At 45.5% G+C, this 27,772-nt stretch overlaps 1 protein-coding gene across 7 annotated transcripts in view; it reads left to right on the forward strand.

The window, feature by feature from the left end:
• The window catches only part of LOC140202761 (aldo-keto reductase family 1 member D1-like), a 99,118-nt gene that overhangs the window by 19,183 nt on the left and 52,163 nt on the right, over positions 1–27,772 (forward strand). The window contains exons 1-2 of one of the 7 annotated variants that reach the window (XM_072268066.1): positions 8,095–8,175; positions 14,835–14,976. In XM_072268066.1, coding sequence (XP_072124167.1) covers positions 14,860–14,976 — 117 coding nt within the window. In that variant the 5' untranslated portion in view covers positions 8,095–8,175; positions 14,835–14,859. Of the gene's footprint in view, positions 1–8,094; positions 8,236–14,834; positions 14,977–22,305; positions 22,385–27,772 lie in introns of those variants that run through there. The other 6 variants (XM_072268070.1, XM_072268064.1, XM_072268068.1 and 3 more) reach the window with 6 other exon arrangements.

Below are 27,772 nucleotides of genomic sequence, written 5' to 3' on the forward strand. Positions count from 1 at the left end.
AGTGGAGGAACACTTGAGTCTCAGAGTGTTAAATAACACTGCAATGCAGCTGGTGTTATGGCTCCAGAACTGTATCTTTGCAGCAATCCCAGCTGCCTGTTGAAAGAGTTGGCCTTAGTGTCCCAGTTCGCTGGCCGGTGGGCTACTGTAGCAACCAAGCCATTGTCCTGGCCAGGATTCTGCTGTTTCCACTGGAAACACATTTCCAATTTCCTACAGCCTGGAGTTACTGTTAAGCCACCAACGTAAAAGAAATAATGTTGATTCATCAGCAAAGGAGGATGAGAGGTAACTTGATTGAGGTGTGTAAGATGATAGGAGACATGGAGCAGACAGTCTGCACTTCTCTCCCAGAACAGCAATGGCTATTACAAGAAGGCATCCTTTTGAGGAGAATGGAGGAAAATTTAGGGAAGGTGTCAGGAAGAGATGATGTAAAAGTTGGAGTGATGTTGTGGGTGGCAAGGAAGGCTGTCATAGGTTACAACGGGACATTGTTAGGATGTAGAGCTGGGCTGAGAAGTGGCAGATGGATTTCAACCTGGAAAGGAGTAAAGTGGTTCACTTTGGAAGGTCGAACTTGAAGGCAGAGTAAAGGGTTAATGGCTGGAGTTTTAGTAGTAGGAGAAACAGAGGGACATTGGGATCAATGTCCATAGATCCCTCAAAATTGCTGTGTATGTTAACAGGATTGTTAAGAAGGCATATGGTGTGTTCAGCTTCATTAGTCAGGGATTGAGTTCAAGAGCCAGAAGGTATTGCTGCAGCTCTATACAACTCTAGTCAGACCACATTTGGAATATTGCATTCAGTTCTGGTTGCATTAGATTATGAAGACACGCAGTCCTCTTTTATTGTCATTTAGTAATGCATGCATTAAGAAATGATATGATATTTCCTCCATTATAGGAAGTATATGGAAGCTTTAGAGAGGGTGCAGAGAAGATTTACCAGGATGCTGCCTGAGCTAGAGGGCTTCTCTTACGAGGACAGGTTGAGCAATCGAGAAACCTTATTTTTCCCTTTGGAGCGAAGGAAGATGAAAAGAGAGAGAGAGTGGAGAGGCAGTGACTTTTTCCCAGAGTGGAAATGACCAATACCAGAGGCCATACTTTTAAGATGAATAGAGGAAAGGATAGGGGGATATCAGAGATGAGTGTTTTTTTTAACAGTGGTAACTGCATGGAATGCACTTGCCAGGTATGGTGGTAGAGACAGATACATTTAAGGGACTCTTAGATAGGCACATTGATGAAAGCAAAATAAGGAGTATGAGCTATGTAAGAGGCTAGATTTAATGTGCAGTAGGTTTATGTAGATTGACTCAACATTGTTGGCTGAAGGTCTGTGGTGCATTGTGTATGTTAAGTTCACAACAGGAATGTGATAGGCCACCAGGTGTACATGAGGGTTGATCTTCACTGCTGTCTGCTGCCAAGGCAGTGAAGATTGCTTTTAGCCATGGCATGAGTAAAGGCTTTTTACTGGGGAACTGACTACCAGCACATGACTCTGTGGCAGTGCAGATTCTCAAATCCAAGGCTGCTGACTGTAAAGTATGTCAGAGAGGTCAAGTCATTCACCACCAACTTCAGTGATATCTGCAGTCTGACAGGGACATGAAAGGATTGTACTTAGTCAGAAACTGACTCAGTAATTTTTATATGCACCAGGGTGCAATGAACATCCTTGATATAGCAAAGGATGCGAAAGCATGAGATTGCAAAATATAGCAGTGCAGCCCAAGAGAGAGCCGAAAGAAATGTTAAAGTAATCATAACAGAAGAGGTAGAATTATGGAGTTAAGAATTTGACAGGACCAAGTATTCACAATTATGGTTTTTGTTGTACATGCACAGGGTATAAATGCTATGAAAATTAGCTTTTCACAGTAGTAGCAACAGTGTATTACGAACAGAACATGGAATACTATAGCCCTTCAGCCCATGAGGTTGTGCTGACCTTTTAACCTACTCTGAGATCAATCCTACACAGCCTTCCATTTTCCTGTCATCCATATGCCCATTGAAAAGTCTGCTAAATGTCCATAATGTAAGTCCCTCTACTCCCACCCCCATCAAGGTGTTCCATGCATGCACCACTCTGTGTTTAAAAACTTACCTCGAAACGTCTCTCAGCTGCTAACTCTCTCCATTTCGGTAATAGTCTGTCCTCTTATCAAGGACACTCATTTCCCAGAAGTAATGCTGTCACCTGGCAGAGGGTGAGTGCCAGCTTTTGCAACCCAGAAGGTAGGATATTGAATTGAATTGACTTTATTTCTTACATCCTTCACATACATGAAGAGTAAAAATCTTTACGTATGTCTCTGTCTAAATGTGCAATCATAGTAATCTATGGTAATTTATAATAAATAGAACAGTCAATGTAACGTAGAATACATTTAAATCAGTGTGAGTTCATCAGTCTGATGGCCTGGTGGAAGAAGCTGTCCAGGAGCCTGTTGGACCTAGCTTTAATGCTGTGGTACCATTTCCTGGATGGTAGCAGCTGGAACAGATTGTGGTTGGGGTGACTCGGGTCCTTTTTACACAGCGGTCCTTGTAAATGTCCTGAATCATGGGAAGTTCACAACTACAGATGTGCTAGGCTGCCTGCACCTCTCCCTGCAGAGTCCTGCGATTAAGGGAAGTACAGTTCCCATACCAGGCAGTGATGCAGCCAGTCAGGATGCTCTCAATTGTGCCCCTGTAGAAAGTTCTTAGGATTTGAGGGCCCATACCAAACTTCCTCAACAGTCTGAGGTGAAAGAGGCGCTGTTGTGCCTTTTTCACCACACAGCTGGTGTGTACAGACCATGTGAGATCCTCAGTGATGTAGGTGCTGAGGAACTTAAAGCTGTCACCCTCTCAACCCCAGATCCATTGATGTCAATAGGGGTTAGTCTGTCTCCATTCCTCTTGAACCAGCTCCTTTGTTTTTGCGACATTGAGGCTAGTTAATGTAGTATCATTGGCAAATTTAATTAGCAGATTAGAGCTGTGGGTGGCCAGACAGTCACAGTATACAGGGAGAAAAGGAAGGGACTTAGTACACAGCCCTGAGGGGCTCCTGTATTGAGAGTTCAGAAGGTTCTACTGCTCCATTGGGGTGATGAGGGTCCCATCCAACAGCCAGCAGAACAGTAGGCAAAAAATGATGTCATGCCTGCAGCTGTCCCAAGCAGGCAAAACTACCATTTGTTCCTCTCTCCGGTATCTTTGCATTATAGAAGTCAATGTTAATGATTAATAAACCTATGGTAAGTGTACTTGAAGCACCATGATCTTTGTCTCTCTGTTACTTTTCAGCTATTACATTACTAAACAGCAGAACAGGCTCGATTGGGCCAGATGGCCAACACCTGCTCATATTTCCTATGTTCTTATAAGACATAGGAGCAGAATTAGGCCATCTGGCCCATTGAGTCTGCTCTGCCATTCCATCACACTGACTTATTATCCCTCTCAACCCCATTTCCTGCCTTTTCCCTGTAACCTGTGATGCCCTGACTAATCAAGAACCTATCAACCTCCGCTTTAAATATACCCAATGACTGGGCCACCACAGCCACCCGTGGCCATGAATTCCACAGGTTCACCACCCTCTAGACTAAGGAAATTCCTCCTCATCTCTGTTCTAAATGGAGGCTCCTCTATACTAGGGCTGTGCCTGTTGCTTCTAGACAAGTATGTTCATGTTCCAAGAATAGTGCATAGTAAGTAGATTTGTACTGCAGAGGTCTGCACTGGACACTGAAATCTCAGGAGCATAGTTAACTTGTACTTCCCATCTGAAGTGACCCACACACACCCTTCAGCCACAACTGACTTACATAACCTTTCATATGCTACACACTTTCATGATGACCTTTGGCTTGTTAGGGAAAGTAAAGCAGTGATTGACAGGAGCTTCAGAGAGGTATTCAGTCCAAGGCTACAGGAAGCATTTAAATGGGTGACTGTCAGAAGAGGGAAGGGGGATTGTCTGATAGTGGAGAGCATCTCTGTGGCTGACTCCCTCAACATTAAGTGTTCCATTGTGGGGGTGGTTTAAACTTATATGGCAGGAGGATAGGAACCAATTTGATAGAGCTGAGGATGAGCCAAGTAGATGATGGGTGCGAGGAAGGAAAACCAATGATTGGGTACAAATGCAGACAGAGAAAAGAGTTAGGTTGTACCACAGAGGCAAAATTCAAAAGGGGGAAGAATGCAGGACTGAAGGTGCTGTATTTAAATGCACATAGCATTCAGAATAGGGTGGACGAATTTGTGGCGCACTTAGAGATTTGTCGGTATGACGTTGTGGGCCTCACTAAGTCGTGGCTGAAAGGAGGCCATAGTTGGGAGCTTAATATCAAAGGATACATTTTGTATCGAAAGGACAGGCAGGAAAGCATAGGTGGTGGTGTGGCTCTGTTGGTAAGAGCTGGAATTACATCTTTAGAAAGAGGTGACATAGGTCAGAGAATGTTGAATCTTTGTGGGTGGAGTTAAGGAACTGCAAGGATGAAAAAACCATTATAGGAATCATGTATAGACCTCCAAATAGTAGCCAAGATGTGGGGTTGAGATTGCAAAGGAAGCTGAAAAAGCATGCAATAAGTGTAATGACACAATTGTCATGAGGAACTTCAATATGCAAAGGGATTGGGAAAATCCAGTTGGTGTCAGATCGTAAAACAGGAAATGCCTACGAGATGGCTTTTTAGAGTAGCTTGTACTTGAGCCGACTTGGGGAAAGACTATTAGATGTTGTGTAATAACCCAGATTTTATTAGGGAGCTTAACATAAAGGAAGTCTTAGGAGGCAATGATCATAACATGATTGAGTTTATACTGCAATTTGAGAGGGGGAAGCATAACTCACATGCATCACAATGGATTAAAGGGAATTACAGAGGCATGACAGAGGAGCTTGCCCAGGTGTATTGGTGGAGGATACTGGTGGGGATGACGGCAGAGCAGAGGTGGCTGAAGTTTCTGGAAATAGTTCACAAGGCGCAGGATAGATATGTCCCACAGAGGAGGAAGTTCTCAAATGGCAGGGGTAGACAACTGTGGCTGACAAAGGAAGCTAAGGACTGCATAAAAGCCAAGGGATATAAGGCATATAAGGTAGCAAAAGTGAGTGTGAAGTTGGATGATTGGGAAGCTTTTAAAATCTAACAAAAGGCAACTAAAAAGCTATAAGAAGGGAAAAGATGAACTATGAGGACAGACTAGCTAATAATATAAAGCAGGATACCAAAGTTTTTTCAGTTATATAAAGAGTAAAAGGGAGGTGAGAGTTGATATTGGACCACTGGAAAATGATGCTGGTGAGGTAGTAGTGGGGGGGGGGGGCGGCGCAAAGAAATGGCAGAAGAACTTAATGGGTACTTTGCTGTGGAAGACACTAGCAGTGTGCCAGAGGTCCGTGAGTGTCAGGGAGCAGGAGTGAGTGCCATTGCTATTACAAAGGAAAAAGTGCTAGGCAACTTCAAAGGTCTTAAGGTGGATAAGTCATCTGGGCCAGATGGTCTACATCCCAGAGTCCTGAGAGAGGTTGCTGAAGAGATAACAAATGCATTGGTCATGATCTTTCAAGAATCACTTTATTCTGCCATGGTCACGGAGGACTGGAAGATTGCAAATGCCACTCCACTTTTTAAGAAGGGAGGAAGGCAAAAGAAAGAAAATTATAGCTCAGTTAGTCTAACCTCTGTGGTTGGGAAAGTGTTGGAGTCGATTATTAAGGATGAGGTATCGAGGTGCTTGGAGACTAATGATAAAATAAGTCAAAATCAGCATGGTTTCTGTAAAGGGAAATCTTATCTGACAAATCTGTTACAGTTCTTCAAAGGAGTAACAAGAAGGATGGACAAAGGAGAGGCAGTGGATGCCATTTACTTGGATTTTTAGAAGGCATTTGATCAGGTGCCACACATGAGGCTGTGATATTGACCCCAAGGAACTTAAAGCTTTTGACCTGTTCCACTTGCGCACCACCAATGTAAATTGGGTCGTGCGGTCCGCTACTCCTTCTGAAGTCAACAGCTAATTCCTTCGTCTTGCTGACATTGAGGGATAGGTTATTGTCTTTGCACCATGCCACCAGGTTCTTAATTTCCCCTCTGCACTCAAACTCATCATTACCCGAGGTACGGCCTACAATTGTGGTGTCATCAGCAAACTTATATACAGAGTTCGATGGAAACTTGGCTACACAATCATGGGTGTACAGTGAGTACAGCAGGGGGCTGAGTACACAGCCTTGTGGGGCACCGGTGCTCAGAGTGATTGTAGAGGAGAGCTTGTCCCCTATTTTTACAGCCTGGGTCCTGTCTGTGAGGAAGTTGAAGATCCAGTTGTAGATCTGAGTGCTAAGGCCCAGGTTCCAGAGCTTAGGAATCAGTTTTTTTGGAATGATGGTATTAAAGGCAGAGCTGTAGTCAATGAAAAGGAGCCTTACATATGCACCTTTATTCCCCAGGTGTTCTAAGGAGGAATGTAGGGCCAGAGAGATGGCATCTGCTGTTGACCTGTTGCTCCGGTAGGCGAATTGCAAAGTGTCGAGGTTGATCGGTAGGCTGTGGTTGATGTGTGCCATAACCAATCACTGAAGCAGTTCATAGCAATTGATGTCAGAGCCACAGGTCGATAGTCATTCAGGCATGCCACCTTGCTCTTCTTCGGCACCAGGATTATCGTTGCCTTCTTAAAACATGAGGGGACCCTAGACTGAAGCAAGGAGCAGTTGAAGATGTCAGCAAACACTCCAGCTAGCTCGATTGCACAGGCCCAGAGAACCCGTCCTGGGACGCCATCTGGGCCTGTCGCCTTCCTTGGATTTATCTTCAGGAAGACCCTTCTAACGTCTTCCTCGGTGACAGTGAATCTCGATGCCACCAGGTCCGGTTCATCCGGAGGGAGCAGGACGCTCCTCTTCTGTTCGAATACCTGCGTAGAATACATTAAGTTTGTCAGGAAGAGAAGCGCTACAGTTATTGATATTCCCAGCCTTTTCTATGCACCCAGTGATCTCATTTAGACCCTGCCATAGTCTACTGGCATCCCTCTGGTTAGCCTGGGCTTCCAACTTAGCTCGATATTGCCTCTTGGCACCCTTAATGGCTTTCCGGAGTTCACACCTGGATTCCGTGTAGCGACTGGTATCCCCGGACCTAAAAGCCGCAGCTCTAGCCTTCAAAAGGGACTAGACATTATAATTCATCTAAGTTTTCCAGTTAGGGAATACCCGGATCGTCTTGCGAGACACACAGTCCTTTGTGCATTTCCAGATAAAGTCCGTGACAGCTGAGGCATGCTCATCGAGGTTAGCTGCCGAGTCCTTGAATACTAACCAGTCCACTGATTCAAAGCAGTCACAGAGGACCTCATCCGTTTCCTCCGTCCAACGCGACACTACTTTTGACACCATGACCTCCCGCTTCAGTTTCTGTTTGTAATCCGGGAGGAGGAGTACGGCCTGATGGTCCGATTTTCCGAAGTGAGGTCGTGGGACAGAACAGTAGGCATCCTTGACTGCTGTGTAGCAATGGTCAAGTGTATTCGGGACTCTAGTGGGGCAGGAGACACGTTGGTATAACTTTGGCAGCACCTTTCTGAGGTTGGCCTGGTTAAAGTCCCCGGCTGTAATGAGCAAAGCCTCTGGATACCTAGTCTCAAGTTCACTGATGTTGGCATACAGTATGTTCAGAGCACACTCCACGTCCACCTGGAGGGGAATGTAGACCACTGTCAGTATGACCGAGGTGAATTCCCATGGCAGATAGTAGGGACGACACTTCACCGACAGGTGTTCCAGGTCCGGGCTGCAGGAGCTTGTCAGTGCCACTGTGTCCGAGCACCACCCAGTGTTGATCAGTAGGCAGACACCACCTCCCCTCGTCTTGCCCGAAGACGCTGTGCAGTCCATCCAATGGATCGAAAATCTCTCCGGTCGGATGGCACAGTCAGAGGTGGCAGGGGAGGGCCAGGTCTCGGTGAAACAGAATACACAGCAATTCTGCATCTCCCTGCAGTGGGTGAGTCTCTCTTTAAGATCATCCACCTTGTTGTCTATGGCTTACACATTAGTTAGTAGGTTGGTTAGCAGACGGACCTTGGACCCTGAAGTCTCTCAGCTTCAATCTAACCAGCAGCCCAGCTCTTTTCCTACGCTTCCTCGGTAAATAGTGCATCTTTCCAGGTTTCCATCGATGCAGTGTGTTTTTGTCAGCTCTTTGAGGTTGGTGGACGCGGGGATCGATCGGCGGGTCGCGTCGTCGGCGCTCCGGGTCAGGCCGAGTGACAGGGGAGACTCCACTGCCACTTCCAGCTGCCGGGGGCCTGGGCTGCTGGCTGAAACAAGTCCGTGAGCTGAGTCACAGTTGCGGAGGCCTCTGCTCCAGCCAAGCCTTGGACTCGATTTCCAAGGTCGGCGGCGGAGGCCTCACTTCCGGCAGCTGTGGATGGCCACCAACGGGGCTTTACGGTGGTCTCCAGCTGGGTCAGAGGCTTCGCCAGGGTGTTGTTGATCTTGCTAGATAGAAAACCATAGAAACCATAGAAAAACTACAGCACAGAAACAGGCCTTTTGGCCCTTTTTGGCTGTGCCGAACCATTTTCTGCCTAGTCCCACTGACCTGCACACGGACCATATCCCTCCGTACACCTCCGATCTATGTATCTGTCCAATTTATTCTTAAATGTTAAAAAAGAACCTGCATTTACCACCTCGTCTGGCAGCTCATTCTACACTCCCACCACTCTCTGTGTGAAGAAGCCCCCCCAATGTTTCCTTTAAACTTTTTCCCCCTCACCCTTAACCCATGTCCTCTGGTTTTTTTCTCCCTTTGCCTCAGTGGAAAAAGCCTGCTTGCATTCACTCTATCTATACCCATCATAATTTTATATACCTCTATCAAATCTCCCCTCATTCTTCTACGCTCCAGGGAATAAAGTCCTAACCTATTCAACCTTTCTCTGTAACTGAGTTTCTCAAGTTCCGGCAACATCCTTGTAAACCTTCTCTGCACTCTTTCAACCTTATTAATATCCTTCCTGTAACTTGGTGACCAAAGCTGAACACAATACTCCAGATTCGGCCTTATACAACCTCATCATAACATTCCAGCTCTTATACTCAATACTTTGATTAATAAAGGCCAATGTACCAAAAGCTCTCTTTACGACCCTATCTACCTGTGACGCCACTTTTAGGGAATTTTGTTATGTATTCCAAGATCCCTCTGTTCTACTGCACTCCTCAGTGCCTTACCATTTAACCCGTATGTTCTACTTTGGTTTGTCCTTCCAAAATGCAATACCTCACAATTGTCTGTATTAAACTCCATCTGCCATTTTTCAGCCCATTTTTCCAGCTGGTCCAAATCCCTCTGCAAGTTTTGAAGACCTTCCTCATTGTCCACTACACCTCCAATCTTTGTATCATCAGCAAATTTGCTGATCCAATTTACCACATTATCATCCAGATCATTGATATAGATGACAAATAACAATGGACCCAACACTGATCCCTGTGGCACACCACTAGTCACAGGCCTCCACTCTGAGAAGCAATCCTCCATTACCACTCTCTGGCTTCTCCCACTGAGCCAATGTCTAATCCAATTTACTACCTCACCATGTATACCTAGAGACTGAATCTTCCGAACTAACCTCCCATGCGGGGCCTTGTCAAAGATCTTACTGAAGTCCATGTAGACAACATCCACTGCCTTCCCTTCATCCGCTTTCCTGGTAACCTCCTCAAAGAACTCCCATAGATTGATCAGACATGACCTACCACGCACAAAGCCATGTTGACTCTCCCTAATAAGTCCCTGTCTATCCAAATGCTTGTAGATTCTGTCTCTTAGTATTCCCTCCAATAATTTACCCACGACTGACGTCAAACTTACCGGCCTATAATTTCCCGGATTACTTTTCCATCCTTTTTTAAACAACGGAACAACATGAGCCACTCTCCAATCCTCCGGCACCTCACCCATAGACACCGGCATTTTAAATATACCTGCCAGGGCCCCTGCAATTTCAACACTAGTCTCCTTCAAGGTCCGAGGGAATACCCTGTCAGGTCCTGGCGATTTATCCACTTTAATTTGCCTCAAGATAGCAAGTACCTCCTCCTTTTCAATCTGTACAGTCTCCATGATCTCACTACTTGTTTCCCTTAATTCCATAGACTTCATGCCAGTTTCCTTAGTAAATACAGACAAAAAAAAACCCATTTAAGATCTCCCCCATTTCTTTTGGTTCTGCACATAGCCGACCACTCTGATCTTCAAGAGGACCAATTTTATCCCTTACAATCCTTTTACTCCTAATATACCTGTAAAAGCTCTTTGGATTATCCTTCACTTTGACTGCCAAGGTAACCTCCTCTTCTTTCAGCCCTCCTGATTTCCTTCTTAAGTATTTTCTTGCTCTTTTTATACTCAAGCACCTTATTTACTCTCTGTTTCCTATACATGTCATACAACTCTCTCTTCTTCTTTATCAGAATTGCAATATCCCTTGAGAACCAAGGTTCCTTATTCCTATTCACTTTGCCTTTAATTCTGACAGGAACATACAAGCTCTGCACTCTCAAAATTTCTCCTTTGAAGGCTTCCCACTTATTGATCACATCCTCACCAGAGAACAACCTGTCCCAATCCACGCTTTTTAGATTCTTTCTCATTTCTTCAAATTTGGCCTTCTTCCAGTTCAGAACCTCAACCCTAGGACCAGATCTATCCTTGTCCATAATCAAGTTGAAACTAATGGTGTTATGATCACTGGAACCAAAGTGCTCCCCTACACACACTTCCGTCACTTGTCCTAACTCGTTTCCTAACAGGAGATCCAATATTGAATCCCCTCTAGTTGGTCCCTCTATATATTGATTTAGAAAACTTTCCTGAACACATTTTACAAACTCTAAACCATCTAGACCCCTAACAGTATGGGAGTCCCAATCAATATGTGGAAAATTAAAATCCCCTACCACCACAACTTTATGTTTCCTGCAGTTGCCTGCTATCTCTCTGCAGATTTGCTCCTCCAATTCTCGCTGACTATTGGGTGGTCTATAATACAACCCCACTAATGTGGCCATACCTTTCCTGTTCCTCAGCTCCACCCATAAGGACTCAGTAGACAAGCCCTCTAATCTGTCCTGCCTGAGCACTGCTGTAACATTTTCCCTGACAAGCAATGCTATCCCCCACCTTTCATTCCTCTGCCTCGATCACACCTGAAACATCGGAACCCTGGAATATTAAGCTGCCAGTCCTGCCCCTTCTGTAGCCAAATTTCACTAATTGCTATAATGTCATAATTCCACATGTCAATCCACGCCCTCAATTCATCTGCCTTCCCTGCAATACTCCTAGCATTGAAATAGATACACCTCAGAAGATTTTTACCACCACTCACAGCCTTTCTATTTGTGGCTTTGCTTGAACTTTTAACATCATTTATTTTCACCCCAGCCACACTGTCGGCTCTGGCACTCTGGTTCCCATCCCCCTGCAAGTCTAGTTTAAAGCCTCCCCAATAGCACTAACAAACCTCCCTGAAAGGATATTGGTCCCCTTGTAGTTCAAGTGTAACCCGTCTCTCTTGTACAGGTCCCACCTGCCCCAGAAGAGGTCCCAATGATCCTGAAATCTGAAACCCTGCTCCCTACACCAGTTCCTCAGCCACTTGTTCATCCTCCAGAGCACCCTATTCCTACCCTCACTGGCACGTAGCACAGGTAGCAATCCTGAGATTACCACCCTCGAGGTCCTGCTTTTCAACTTCCTACCAAGCTCTCTATACTCACTCTGCAGGACCTCCTCACTCTTCCTTGCTATGTCATTGGTACTGATGTGCACCACGACATCTGGCTGATCACCCTCCCACTTCAGAATGTCATGCAATCGATCAGAGACACCCTTGACCCTGGCACCCGGGAGGCAACAAGCCATCCTGGATTCTCTGTCATGACCACAGAACCTCCTATCTGTACCTCTAACTATCGAGTCCCCTATCACTACCACGCTCCTCTTTTTCCACCCTCCCTTCTGCACTGCAGAACCAGACTCAGTGCCAGAGATCTGGCTACTGCAGCTTGTCCCAGGTAAGTCATCCCCCCCAACAGTATCCAATGCAGTATACTTGTTGTTGAGGGGACTGGCCACAGGGGAACCCTGCTCTGCCTGCCCTTTCCTCTTCCCTCACCTGAAAGTGACCCAATTTCACGTACTCTGCTCCTTTGGCGTAACTACCTCCCTGTAGCTACGATCTATAATCTCCTCATTCTCCCGAATGATCCGCAGGTCATCCAGCTCCTGCTCCAGTTCCCTAACGCGGTTTGTTAGGAGCTGCAGCTGGATGCACTTCTTGCAGGTGTCATTGTCAGGGACATCGGAGGGCTCCCTGACTTCCCACATCCTGCAAAAGGAGCATTCCAACATCCTGCCTGGCATTCTCTCTACTCTAAACAATTTGGACTAAAAACTTACCGGAACCTACCCTGGCCTCTGCCTGTTCTCACCAAAGCCTGTTGAGCCAAAGCCGTCCCACTCTGCTCCCTCTCACAATGCTGCCCGCTGTATATGGTGGTCCGTTTTTAAACCTTGGCGCGCTACGTCACGTGCCTGCACAGTGCAGACCCTTCTCCCCGAGCAGTGTTTAAAAAAAAACTTTTTGCACCTGATTTCTTCACTCCCTTCTTCTCAGCTGCTTGCTTCGACTGAACCAGATGTAGCAGATTAGAGGTTTAGAAGGGTTTCTCGGGTATAAGATAGTGTAGAGGGCAGTTTGCTCGGGGGAGCGCACGCAGAGTCGCCAGATACCGGCATCATCTTTATCTTCATTAGAATGGTGGAACTGAGGGGAGGATTTTTTGGTGAGGGATTCTGAGGTTGGTCTTGGGTCTTTTGTTCAGTGGGAGATGGAGAGAGAAGATGCTGGGGAGAGCAGGTTGTAGTATTCGACCCGGTGCGGGACCATGATTCAATGAAGCCAGGTGCTGAGATCAATTGAGGAGGGGTGAATATGGTGAAACGTTGAGCTCCAACGTGTGCACATTTGACTATTTAATTAAAATTGGCCCTTATCTTTTTGTTTTTCTTTACTAACCCTTTAGTTGAGTTAAGATTCATAAATATAATTCGTTTAATTTTATGCAGTGTACTGTGGCACTAATTTGTAACAGGGTAGTTTATGACACGGCATCCATACAGGCTGGAGTTTGGGGTGGGAGTACTGTCTCAGTCTCACGGGTGGCGGGACCAAAGAGTGTCTTCCCGAGACTTCTGCAGCCCTGGAAACTAGGGGGTTTCAGGTAAAAGGAACAATAATGTGGTCTATTACATGAATGGGGAGAAGGTTCAAACATCAGATGTGCAGAGGAGCTTTGGAGTCCTCATGCAAGACTCCCGGAAGGTTAATTTCCAGGTTGAGTCTGTGGTAATGAAGGCAAATGCAATGTTGGCGTTCATTTCAAGGGGAGTAGAATATAAAAGCAAGGAGATAATGCAGAGCCTTTTAAGATACTAGTCAGACCACACTTGGAGTATTGTCAACAGTTTTGGCCCCCATATCTCAGAAAGTATGTATTGTCATTGGAGGGAGTCCAGAGGAGATTCACAGGGATGATTCCAGGAATGAAGGGGTTAATATATGAGGAGCGTTTGGCAGCTTTGGGCCTGTACTCACTGTAGAATGTGGAAGGATCTCATTGAAGCCTACCAAGTGTTGAAGGACTAGATGGTGTGGATGTGGAGAGGGTGTTTCCTATGGTGGGAGTATCCAGAACTAGAGGGCACTGCCTTAAAATTGAGGGGGCGACCCTTTAATATAGAAACATAGAACAATGCTGTGCCAAACATGTACTTACTTAAGAAATTATCTAGGGTTACCCATAGCCCCCAATTAGAGCAGAGGTAAGGAGGATTTTTTTTTAGCTAGGGAGTAGTACATCATGGAATGTTCTGTCACAGACTGTGGTGGGTTCCAAGTCTGTTGATAAGGTGCAAGTTCATCATTTCCTGATCGGTCAGGGCATTGTGGAAATACTAACGAAGAACGCCAGGGTGATTCTGAGTTTCGTTTCAGGGATTTATTAACATGATAGCATGGAGAGTCTGCAGCAGTCTCCCCTGCCACCAGAGCTCTGACTTTTTGGTTATACAGTGCTCATTTTTGTACAGCAAGTCAAACAGCTTTTGCGTAACTTTGTTCAGCAGCCCACAGTCAGTATATGATCGATTATTGAAAAGATATGTCATTTGTCTCACAGCGTGGGTCTAACAGTCCTCTTTATTCCCTACTATCAGGACTCACAATTTACTCTCTGATGCATCCCCCACCCCCACTCCTGGTTCCAGGGGCCTAGTGCCTTGTTTATTTGAGTTCCTGGCACTGCATTTATCATCCAAGTTTATTCTTGACTTGCATCAGCAGTCTTGTCCAGCTGCTCCAGCGAGGTCAGGTATCCCACAATACACTAGTTTTAACCATTTCTCCCACACAGGGTATCAAAGTATATGGTGAGAAGGCAGGTGTATGGGGTTGGTGGGATCCGGGATCAGCCATGGAATTGCAGAGCTGACTCAATGGGCTGAGTGGCCTAATTCTCCTTTGTCTTGTGGTATGATGTGGCACACCTTCCCACAGCCCTCAATGATAATAATTTTACCTTTGCAAATGATGGTAATTGTAAAGAGGAATTAAATATAAATTAAATTAAAATATATAGATCTGTGATGGTACTGAATGAGTTAACAGTTGCATGCTTGAACAGTACTCGTCATGAGTAATCACACATTTTTTGTTGACTTGGCTTGCAAGTCCAGATCAACATTCAGTTGCAGGAATGTCATCAGGGAAGTTCATGGGCTTGAACCCAACAGCACAGAATCACCAAATACCTTTAAATGATGGACATAGCATTCCCCTCATTGGACTGGGAACCTACTCCAATTCCAAAACAGTAAGTGCATTTTTACTTTCTGAACGTCTTCCCAACTATATCCTCTGCTCCTTCCACCAATATCCGGAAACAGAATCAGGAGTTGTTGAATCACAAATAAGAGAAAATGTGCAGATGCTGGAAATCCGAGCAGCATGCTTCAGAATAATGGACTAAAACACCAACTATACTTTTTTCCATGGATGCTGTCAGGAGTTGGTTGAGATGGTTATTGTAGATTTCAGTGGGGTCACTTTCACTGGGCCAAGCTGAGACAAATGGATTTCATTACGGGTAAATCTGAGCTGATGCATTTTGGAAAGTCAAACCAGCATAGAACTAATACTGTGAAAGGAAGGGAACAAGGAAATGTAATTGAACAGAGGCGGCTGGGAACACACTTGCAGACTTTGGTAAAAGTGTTGTCGCACATCGTTTGCAGTTTTGTCTTGCAAACATGTGGGTTTCTTCCCCATGCTTCAGCTTCTTCCCACATCCCCCCCCCCAAAAAAAATACTGGACTTGGAATTATAGATGCTGGGAATCCAGTGTAACCGTCATGAGCTCTGTGGCTTGCCATTGAGCATTGGACTTCCAGGTTTCTTCAGTATCTGCATTTACTAATTGTTGTCTTAACGAGATGTTAAACTCTTGTGCTTTTTGTCTAATTTTCTCAAAGTATTTCTGCTGTGACGAGAATACACATAAATTAAGATGTCAGCTGGCCTGGGCTAGCACCAGTGGCATCAGCAGTTGGTCTGCCACCTATCCTCAGGGGAGGGAGAGATAAGGAACAATGAAGCAGCATTTGGAGATGTTAATGAAGGAGCCATCGGTCTGGGTATTGTCAAGATCGGCTCCCCCTTTGAACCCTGAACTGCTGAAGTGTGATGGACAGGCGATACGCCAGCAGGGGGATAAAAAGGGACAGGTTCGCTAAGGCAAAACACACACGACACCATGAGGTAACGAGACCCTGGAAGCGGTGCCCCCCCGCAAGTCGGCGGGAGTCGTTTGGAAGGCTGCTTGCGGAACCAAGCCTTAGACGCACAGGGTGGAAAGGTACGATCAGCGGGAACCCGGTGTGTGTCCGCCCTCGCTTGGGTGCCGGGTTCACTGCAGAGGATCGACCGCATCTGGAGGCGGGGTCACAGTCGGTGACCTCAGGTGACATCACAAAGGACCCGCCCGAAAACTGCTTGTGAGCAATATCGCCGGTCTGTGAGTGGAAGCCGTTTCTGAATGATCAGTCGTTCTCGTTCTCTCTCTCCCGCCCCCACATTTTCCATCGCCATGGCAACGATTACTGCGAACTGAACTAAATTGGACTGAACTTTGCGTCATTTTGAAATTGGTCATTTACCCCTAGACAACGATAGAGCTTGATTGATGCTGTTATCTTAATTCTGTGCACATTGCTGAACTGTTGCACTTATTATCCTTTCAATTACTGTGTTGCTTGTTTCTTTAATAACACTTTCTTAGTTCTAGTAATCCAGACTCCAACTGAGCGATCCATTTCTGCTGGTTTGGCAACCCAGTTACGGGGTACGTAACACTGCGTTCTGTGATCATTTAAAGCAGACCCCCACTAAGCACAATTTCCACACCAGACTTTGACCCAGGCGTTCAAGAGACTCTTTATTTCAAGAGCGGTGACTCTTCCCTTGGATACAGAGAGTTGCTTTACACAACTTAAAAACCATTAGTGATTTTTTTAATTATTTTTTTTTATTTTATGTTTTAGTGATTGGTGATCACTAATTATTAGTGATAAGACAAGAATTTTGCCCCAGTTGTTGTTCAACTGAATACTAACACACAAGAACACTCAAATCACATAGTATTGTGATTTGAAAGTGGGAGGGGGAGGGGAGATCCGAAATGATAGGAGAAGACAGGAGGGGGAGGGATGGAGTCAAGAGCTGGACAGGTGATTGGCAAAAGGGATATGAGAGGATCATGGGACAGGAGGCCTAGGGAGAAAGAAAAGGGGGAGAGGGGGAAAAAGCCCGGAGGATGGACAAGGGGTATAGTGAGAGGGACAGAGGGAGAAAAAGGAGAGAGAGAAAAAAAATGTGTGTATGTAAATAAATAACGGATAGGGTACCAGGGGGAGGTAGAGCATTAGTGGAAGTTTGAGAAGTCAATGTTAATGCCATCAGGTTGGAGGCTACCCAGATGGAATATAAGGTGTTGTTCCTCCAACCTGAGTGTGGCTTCATCTTTACAGTAGAGGAGGCCATGGATAAACATATCAGAATGGGAATGGGACGTGGAATTAAAATATGTGGCCGCTGGGAGATCCTGCTTTCTCTGGCGGACAGAGCGTAGGTGTTCAGTGAAGCGATCTCCCAGTCTGCATCGGGTCTCGCCAATATATAGAAGGCCACATCGGGAGCACCAGACGCAGTATATCAACCCAGCAACACACAGGTGAAGTGTCGCCTCACCTGGAAGGACAGATGGGGGACAGATACCAGAATAGGTTTGGAACATACAAACATTGTCGATTGTTCTACAAAGCCAACAAAAAGGCAGGCATAGCTAGGACCCATATGGGTGCCCATGGCTACACCTTTAGTTTGGAGGAAGTGGAAGGAGCCAAAGGAAAAAATTATTAAGACTGATTTATACTTCTGCGTTAACTGAACGCCGTAACCTACGCAAGTGGCCTACGCGCGTTGTGAGCATTTATACTTGTGCATTGGTGTGTCTGCGTCGCTCGTCAATTCGCGCACGTCACGCATACGCACTCGCCTGCCCGCGCAAGGATTCATAGTCATGGTAGTCTCGGGGTAAACAAGACGCGAGCGTCTTTTTTCGTGCGAAATGTGTGCTCCATAATTTCAGAGCTCTGTAAAGCTTTATGGAAAGCATTGCAGCCAGAGTTCCTTCCCTGCCCTTCAGTCGCCCAATGGGAAGCTATTGCAGCTTAGGAGAAAAAGCGATGCTACCAAGCGGACCAATCACAGCTGCTGCAGTCTGCGTAGCCGTGACGCGCAGTTACATTTTGAGAGAGGTGCGCGACGCAGACCTTACGGCGCCGCTTTGACGCAGAGGTAAATCAGCCTTAGGGACTAATTCCGCTAGACGGAGCAGAGTGGTGGTGGAGGGGAACTGATTAGGTCTGGAATCCACAAAGAAGCAGAGAGCTTTGGGACCTTCCTGACGGGGGATGGAAGAACATAGGGACTGGACATCCATGGTGAAAATAAATATAGTCATAGTCATACTTTATAGATCCTGAAGGAAATTGGTTTTTGTTAGTAGTAGTTGTCATACTTTATTGATCCCGAGGGAAATTGGTTTTCGTTACAGTTGCACCATAAATAATAAATAGTAATAAAACCATAAATAGTTAAATAGTAATATGTAAATTATACCAGGAAATAAGTCCAGGACCAGCCTATTGGTTCAGGGTGTCTGACCCGCCAAGGGAGGAGTTGTAAAGTTTGATGGCCACAGGCAGGAATGACTTCCTATGACGCTCTGTGTTGCATCTCGGTGGAATGAGTCTCTGGCTGAATGTACTCCTGTGCCCAACCAGTACATTATGTAGTGGATGGGAGACATTGTCCAAGATGGCGTGCAACTTGGACAGCATCCTCTTTTCAGACACCACCGTCAGAGAGTCCAGTTCCATCCCCACAACATCACCGGCCTTACGAATGAGTTTGTTGATTCTGTTGGTGTCTGCTACCCTCACCCTGCTGCCCCAGCACACAACAGCAAACATGATCGCACTGGCCACCACAGACACATAGAACATCCTCAGCATCGACCGGCAGATGTTAAAGGACCTCAGTCTCATCAGAAAATAGAGACGGCTCTGACCCTTCTAGTAGACAGCCTCAGTGTTCTTTGACCAGTCCAGTTTATTGTCAATTCGTATCCCCAGGTATTTGTAATCCTCCACCATGTCCACACTGACCCCCTGGATGGAAACAGGGGTCACCGGTACCTTAGCACTCCTCAGGTCTACCACCAGCTCCTTAGTCTTTTTCACATAAAGCGGTGGGGGCCAAGGAACTTAAAATCATCGAAAAGTTTCAGAGTGTGAGAAGTGTCACGAATGTAGGTGGGAAGGGATTGAACAAGGGGGGATAAAACCGTGTCGAGGTATGCAGAAATGAGTTCTGTGGGGCAGGAGCAAGCTGAGACAATAGGTCGGCCAGGACAGGCAGGTTTGTGGATCTTGGGTAGGAGGTAGAAACGGGAAGTGCGGGGTGTGGGAACTATAAGGTTGGTAGCAGTGGATGGGAGATCCCCTGAGCTGATAAAGTCGGTGCTGGTGTGGGAGACAATGGCCTGGTGCTCCTTAGTGGGGTCAGGATCGAGGGGTAAATAAGAGGAAGTATCCGCGAGTTGTTGCTGTGCCTCGGCAAGGTAGAGGTCAGTGCGCCAGACTACAACAGCTCCCCTCTTATCGGCGGGTTTAATAATAAGGTTAGGATTAGTGCGGAGGGAGTGGAGAGCAGAGCGTTCCGAAGGAGTGAGGTTGGAATGGGAACAAGGTGCGGTGAAGTCGAGACGGTTGATGTCCCGTCGGCAGTCAGCAATAAAGAGATCCAGGGCACGCAGAAGACATGAGCCCGGTGTCCATGAAGAGGAGGAGGGTTGAAGGTGGGAGAAGGGGTCATCGGTGGGGATGGAAGAGTCCTTGCCGAAGAAGTAGGCTCGGAGACAGAGACGGCGGAAGAAGAGTTTCGCGTCATGGCGAACGCGGAACTCGCTGAGGTGTGGGCGAAGGGGGAAAAAGGTGAGGCACTTACTGAGGACAGAGCACTCTGCCTCAGACAGTTGAAGGTCGGAGGGGATGGTAAAGACCCGGCAAGGGTGAGAGCTGGGATCAGAGGGGAGAGGCTGGGGGTGTCAGTGGAGAGAGGAGGGTTGGGGTGAGAGGAAGATGGAGCCTCTGAGGGTCAAGGAGCTGACGGTGGGATCTGAGGGAGACGGGGTTGCAGAGTAGTGGTGGGGGAAGGGGAGACGGGAGTCACAATAGCAGCACATAAAGACCCGGCCTGGAGTTCAAGGCTGGAGTCACAGTTGGTGGTTGCGCAATCGCTGTGAATGTGTCCATGGTCGTTGCTGGAGTCCGGGTTTTGAATATGCCCTGAGGTGTTGGAGCCGGCGAAATCAATGGCAGGAGCCGCATTCTGAAGTTCATGCCTGCTCGCGTCGGGGCCAGCAGGCTCTGGCCTCTGCAGGTGTAAGATCTTGTGATCCTTGCCTAACATGACAAAGTCAAAAAAACGGCGATCGCGACCAGGGGATCTCCCATCCTCTGCTACCAACCTTATAGTTCCCACACCCCGCACTTCCTGTTTCTACCTCCTAACCCAAGATCCACAAACCTGCCTGTCGTGGCAGACCTATTGTCTCAGCTTGCTCCTGCCCCGTCGAACTCATTTCTGCATACCTCGACACGGTTTTATCCCCCCTTGTCCAATCCCTTCCTACCTATCTTCGTGACACTTCTCACACTCTGAAACTTTTCGATGATTTTAAGTTCCCTGGCCCCCACCGCTTTATTTTCACCGTGGATGTCCAGTCCCTATATACTTCCATCCCCCATCAGGAAGGTCCGAAAGCTCTCCGCTCCTTTTTGGATTCCAGACCTAACCAGTTCCCCTCCACCACCACTATGCTCCGTCTAGCGGAATTAGTCCTTACTCTTAATAATTTCTCCTTTGGGTCCTCCCACTTCCTCCAAACTAAAGGTGTAGCCATGGGCACCCGTATGGGTCCTAGCTATGCCTGCCTTTCTGTTGGCTTTGTGGAACAATCTATATTCCAAACCTATTCTGGTATCTGTCCCCTACTTTTCCTTCGCTACATCGACGACTGCATTGGCGCTGCTTCCTGCATGCATGCTGAGCTCGTTGACTTCCTTAACTTTGCCTACAACTGTCACCCTGCCCTCAAGTTTACCTGGTCCATTTCCGACAGCTCCCTCCCCTTTCTAGATCTTTCTGTCTCTATCTCTAGAGACAGCTTATCTACTGATGTCTACTATAAGCCTACTGACTCACAGCTATCTGGACTATTGCTCTTCTTACCCTGTCTCTTGCAAAAATGCCATCCCCTTCTCGCAATTCCTCTGTCTCCACTGCATCTGCTCTCAGGATCAGGCTTTTCATTCCAGGACAAGGGAGATGTCCTCCTTTTTTAAAGAAAGAGGCTTCCCTTCCTCCACCGTCAACTCTGCTCTCAAACACATCTCCCCCATTTCATGCACATATGCTCTCACTCTTTCCTCCTGCCACCCCACTAGGAATAGGGTTCCCCTGGTCCTCACCTACCACCCCATCAGCCTGTGGGTCCAACATATTATTCTCCGTAGCTTCCGCCACCTCCAACGGGATGCAACCCCTAAGCACATCTTTCCCTCCCCCCCGCCCCGCTTTCTGCAGGAATCGCTCCCTATGCGACTCCCTTATCCATTCGTCCCCCCCCCATCCCTCCCCACTGATCTCCCTCCTGGCACTTATCCGTGTAAGTGGAACAAGTGCTGCACGTGCCCTTACACTTCCTCCCTTACCACCATTCAGGGCCCCAGACGGTCCTTCCAGGTGAGGCGACACTTCACCTGTGAGTCGGCTGGGGTGATATACTGCGTCCGGTGCTCCCGACGTGGCCTTCTATATATTGGCGAGACCCAACGCAGACTGGGAGATCGCTTCGCTGAATACCTACGCTCTGTCTGCCAGAGAAAGCAGGATCTCCCAGTGGCCACCCATTTTAATTCCATGTCCCAATCCCATTCTGATATGTCTATCCACGGCCTCCTCTACTGTAAAGATGAAGCCACACTCAGGTTGGAGGAACAACACCTTATATTCCGTCTGGGTAGCCTCCAACCTGATGGCATGAACATTGACTTCTCAAACTTCCACTAATGCTCTACCTCCCCCTTGTACCCCATCCGTTATTTATTTATATACACACATTCTTTTTCTCTCTCTCCTTTTTCTCCCTCTGTCCCTCTCACTATACCCCTTGCCCATCCTCTGGGGTTTTTCACCCCTCCCCTTTTCCTTTTCCCTAGGCCTCCTGTCCCATAATCCTCTCATATCCCTTTTGCCAATCACCTGTCCAGCTCTTGGCTCCATCCCTCCCCCTCCTGTCTTCTCCTATCATTTTGGATCTCCCCCTCCCCCTCCCACTTTCAAATCTCTTACTAGCTCTTCTTTCAGTTAGCCCTGATGAAGGGTCTTCGCCTGAAACGTCGACTGTACCTCTTCCTAGAGATGCTGCCTGGCCTGCTGCATTCACCAGCAACTTTGATGTGTGTTGCTTGAAATTCCAGCATCTGCAGATTTCCTCGTGTCTTGTGACTGACACCGGTGGGCGAAGTGGGACTACCTGATCTCTGCTGATCTGTGCATTGAGCAGTGCAGACATGCAATTCTACAGTCGCACAAAGGTATGAACCCCTAGTCTGGCAGAATTCCTCCACAATCAGTCAAGCCCCCGAAGTCTAGTTGGAGTTCCAATGAATAAATTCTTGTTTTGGTCTCAACATAGGAGTTTTTTGCTCCTCTGCATCTGGGTTCAGTCATTTGTCAGCATACGCCATGATGCCTACTAATGCAACCAAACTCCTTCAATTAGATAAAATTATTTTCTTGTCACATACCCCGTGACGGGTTAAAGAACCAGTAGAAATGGAAAACACTTTGAAGTCCAGTATTGTTATTAACTAATGGTATTTATTAATAACTACGCAATACAGTAATATAAATGCAGATATATAAAATAGGTTAGCAATGATTATATATAAGTAAGTATATCAGTAAGTGTGGAAATATATGAACACCAAGCTTCTTCAAGTCTAGGGGTAAATGGATACAGTCTTACGATGATGAGTAGAGTTCAGTTCAGTTCGTGGTATTGAGTTGAGTAGTGATGGAGAGAGAGAGAGAGAGGGAGAGATTTGAGTCCTCAGGTGAACTGTCGCCATCGATCTTCCCGTTGTCCTCCGAAATCCTTTAGAAGTCACTAACTGTGACCACAACAAAGGGGACTGTTCTTCTGTGGTGGAGCTATCAACCCAGGCGAGGGTTGGACACACAAATAACTCCCCACTGGTCACGCCCTGTTCACACTGCAAGAGCCACTGATCGATCCTCAAAAACCCACTTTTTTTGTGGACACAACAAAGTTCATTCAGCGTCCAAAATCATGTGTCTCAGGTCTGTCATCTGACCTTCTATTTATCTCCCTGTACTGAATACCAACTGTCTCTCAAATAACAGCTCCTCCCTTCACTGTCTGTAAGAACGTACAGGCAGGCAATGTCCTTGGGAAAGTATAATAACTGTGAGCAGTCTTTGTCTCTCTCTCTCTCTTAAAAACAAGATGTTGGTGTTAAATAACTCTTTTCAAAAGCACAGTTCATTGGGGTAATCGAGCACAGTTCATAGGGGTAATTCAAGACCCCGTCACAATCTTAATGTATTTTAAATACTATTGATATGCTTTAGATGATGATAGTAGAGGGCAGAATTGGCCTGTCCTAGTGTTGCAGTATTGTGAGTGGATGGGTGAGAAGGAGAAACGGCATTTGTTTTAGTGGGAAAAAATTCACCTCACTCTTACACTGTGGCATCGAAGATCACTAACTGGGAATTGCTAATTGTGGGCCTCCAAGCCTGAAAAGAATATTCTTTGAGAATAATGAAGATAGCGGGTCATCCAGGGAATGGCGGCGTAAGGAAAAGGTCTCTCGACAAAAAAGAAGGTAAACTGCCCCAAAATCGAATTTAGACAAATACTTAATATTGCATAACTATATTAATAAAAGGGACAAGGATGATGTCTAAGAACAAGATTAAAAAGTCCGCTCCGAAGGCTGATAAACATAAAGAGACGCAGCAAGGCGACGGGCCTAGCTCCCCCACGGCAAGCCAGGACGGAGATAATGAGGGGAATCGGTGACTCTGTCTTTGATTCTCGGAGAGATTCGCGAGTTCCGACAAGATAACAGCAAACAGCTGGAAGATATTAAAGGAGAAATAGTAAAAACTAACTCGCGGATAGATGAAGCCGAAGCGAGGATAGTTGGAATTGAAGAGAAGCTACAAAACGCCGAGGAAGTGATAGCAGAAATGCTGAAGCTGCAAGACCAGCTCCAGTGGAAACTAATAGATCAAGAAGGCCGCTCAAGAAGGGAAAATGTGAGGATTTACGGAGTTCCCGAAGGAACCGAAGGTAAACTCGGATTGATGATTCCCTTCATAGAGAAGCTGCTTAGAGAGAACCTTGATATACTGGCCGCAAAAGACCTACAGATAGAAAGGGCTCACTGCGCGTTGGCACCACAGTCCCCGGCAGGCGCCCAGCCCAGATCGATTCTGGTCAGATTTCTCAGTTACAGAACGAAGGAAGAGGTGCTTAAAAGGGCATGGCAAAAGAAAGGCTTCATGTGGAACAACTGTAAAAACAGTTTAGACCACGACTACGCACCGGGGATTCTTGCCGGGCGGAAGGAATATGCGGAAACACGGAGGGTCCTGAAGGAAAACAACATCAGGTTCCAGACCCTGTATCCAGCTCAGCTGAGAGTCTTTTACGATGAAGGGACAAAAACTTACGCTACGGTGGAGGAGGCAACGTTGGACCTGGCGGACCGGGGACTACCTATTAAAGTTATCACCCAACCGGAGTCGCTACTGGAGAGGATTCGGCAGAAGTCGTGGCAGTTAGTGGGGCGAGGACGCTCCACACGAACCAGAGTGTCAAACTACAAGGAAAAGCTGCAAATATTCAGACGCGAATGTACAGAGAACACAGATTAATTAAGAGAAATGACTGAAAAGAGTAAATCGGACTTAAAGGTAAAATGAAAACTGGTAACTGAAAATAAACTAGGCGGAATAACTTGAATGATAGCAATATGGTCGAGACATAAAAAGGAGAAAATTCTCTATGATTATTCAAACTGCTGAGGGCCCTCTAACACAGGGTGAAGATAGAGGTTATCCCTCTGAACTGAGGTGGGTCGGTGCTCAGGCCTCACTGTGGGAAGTCGGGAAAAGTTTTCAAATGTTACACGTTCAAAAATGTCTAGGGTGTAGTTATATGTCTTGGTTTACTGTTGAGAAGGGATTGCTTACTGTTTGGTAAGAAAAGGAGAGTGTTTTTTTTCTACTAGAGAAAAATGCAAACTGAATTGGTAAAAATAATTTCCTATAATGTTAATGGGGTTTTGAATCCAATTAAAAGAAATAAGGTTATGTCTAAATTGAAAAAAGAGAGGGCACAAATAGCTTTCCTCCAGGAAACACATATGAGCCAATCTGAACATGGAAAATTAAAAAGAATGGGCTTTAAGCATGTATTTTATTCATCATATAAATTGAGTCACAAAAGAGGGGTAGCTACTTTAATATCAAGTACTCTTAATTATGAACATATTTCAGAGACTAGAGACGAAGAAGGACGGTTTGTAAAAATCACAGGTAGATTAGAAGGTACAGAAATAACATTGCTGAATGTTTATGCTCCTCCAGGTTGTGAATGGTTATTTTATAGACATATTTTTGACCTAATGGTCAGTTCTCAAGGGGTAGTAACTTGTGGAGGAGATTTTAATATTAGATTAAATCCTGTATTAGATTCTTCAAGAATAGTTACTCAGAATAAACCTCTGACTCGGAAAATGAATTCATTGATGGAGGAGTTGGGAATTATAGATGTCTGGAGGGAATTACACCCTACTAGTAAAGATTATACACATTACTCTTTCCCTCATTCAGCCTATTCAAGGATAGACTATTTCTTTATCTTTAATACAGATAGACTCAGGATAAAAAACTGTAATATTGCAACAATTGATCTGTCGGATCATAGCCCAGTCTCTATGTCTCTAAACCTGGAAAGGAAAATGAGGAAAACACTATGGAGGCTAAACTCACATATACTCAATAACCCGAAAGTAATGGAGAGATTAAGGGGAGAAATCAAAGAATATCTAGACCTTAATGACACGGGAGAAACATCACCAGTGATCTTATGGGATACATTGAAAGCTGTACTGAGAGGGAAAATTATTTCCATTACCACTCACATGAAAAAAATCAATGCACAAAAATTAGCAGACCTTCAAGGAAAATTAAAACAACTTCAAGTTGTAGATAGCAACAAAAGTAATTCAAATCGAAAACAGGAAGTTAGGAAATTGCAAAGTGAAATTGATGATATTTATACGTTGGAAACTCAAAGAAATTTTCTTTACCTGAGACAAAAGAATTATGAAGTAGGAGGTAAATCAGCTAGATTATTAGCATATAAATTATGAAAACAACAAGCAGACAATACAATTCATAAAATAAAGAATCCAAAGACAAAGCTTGTGGAGAGTACAATAGGGAAATTCAAGAGAGTTTTGAAACATATTATCGAGAGCTGTACTCCCAACCTCGGGCCCCCAATGAGCCCTATATAGACAGTGTATTGAATTTTTTAGATCTACCTAAACTTACAGATTTACAAAATGAAAGTTTATTAGAACCAGTAACTGTCAAAGAACTGAACGTGGCCATCTCTATGTTAAGGGCTGGAAAGTCCCCGGGTTCTGATGGGTTTACCTCAGAGTGGTACAAGTCCCTGAAGACACAGTTAGCCCCATTACTACTTAACACCTTTAACTGGATCTTGCAGAGAGAAGAAACTCCACCTTCCTGGAGAGAAGCGATTATTTCAATTATTCCTAAAGAGGGTAAAGATAAACTAGAATGTGGCAATTATCGGCCATTTAGTGTTCTTAATTTAGATTACAAACTATTTACATCTATATTAGTGCGCAGATTGGAAAAGCTTTTACCTGGCCTAATCCATTTAGACCAGACTGGATTTATTCAACAAAGACAAACACAGGACAACATAAGGATATTAGAACAGGTTAATAAGAACGAGACAGAGACAATGGTAGTAGGATTGGACGCTGAGAAAGCTTTTGATTCGGTTAGTTGGGCATTCCTGTACAGAGTGTTAGGAAGATTCAGCTTTCAAGAAAAGTTTATTAAAGTAATTCAGACTCTATATGACAGCCCTACAGCCCGAATTAAGATAAATGGGAACCTCTCTGACTCCTTCATCTTAGAGAGAGGCACTAGACAGGGATGCCCAATTTCTCCTCCCCTTTTTGCGCTATATATTGAACCGCTTGCCCAACTAATAAGACAGAGCGAAATTGTAAAAAGTATCAAGGTGGCAGGGATTGAACAGAAGGTGGCATTATTCGCAGATGATGTTTTGGTCTATCTGAGTGAACCAGAAAAATCATTTATAGGATTGTTTACACTGTTGGATGACATTGGGAAAATATCAGGTTATAAAATAAATGTAAAGAAAACGCAGGTTATGTCCCTAAATTATACACCATCCAAAAAATTGCAGGATACATATACGATCTTAAGTAGGAAGCTAAATCATTAAAGTATTTAGGAATAACCCTGCCGAAGGATCTTTCAACACTGTCACAGGTAAATTATGGGCCATTAATCTCAGAGATAAAAGCAGATATGCATAGATGGAATCTTATCCCCATTTTAAGTTTAAATTCAAGGATAAATACTATAAAAATGAATATTCTTCCTCGGTTATTGTATCTTTTCCGTACTTTACCGGTGGAGGTGGATGATAATCAATTCAGGGAATGGGACAAATGGATTTCCCGCTTCATTTGGCAAGGAAAGAAACCTAGAATTCGATATAACACCTTACAGTTAGGGAAGGAAGGAGGAGGTATGGTTCTTCCTTGCCTGAGAAATTATTTTTATGCCTCACAAATAACCCCTCTGTTATATTG

This window comes from Mobula birostris, chromosome 9, assembly GCF_030028105.1.
Source record: "Mobula birostris isolate sMobBir1 chromosome 9, sMobBir1.hap1, whole genome shotgun sequence".
Classification (NCBI taxonomy): Eukaryota; Metazoa; Chordata; class Chondrichthyes; order Myliobatiformes; family Myliobatidae; genus Mobula; species Mobula birostris.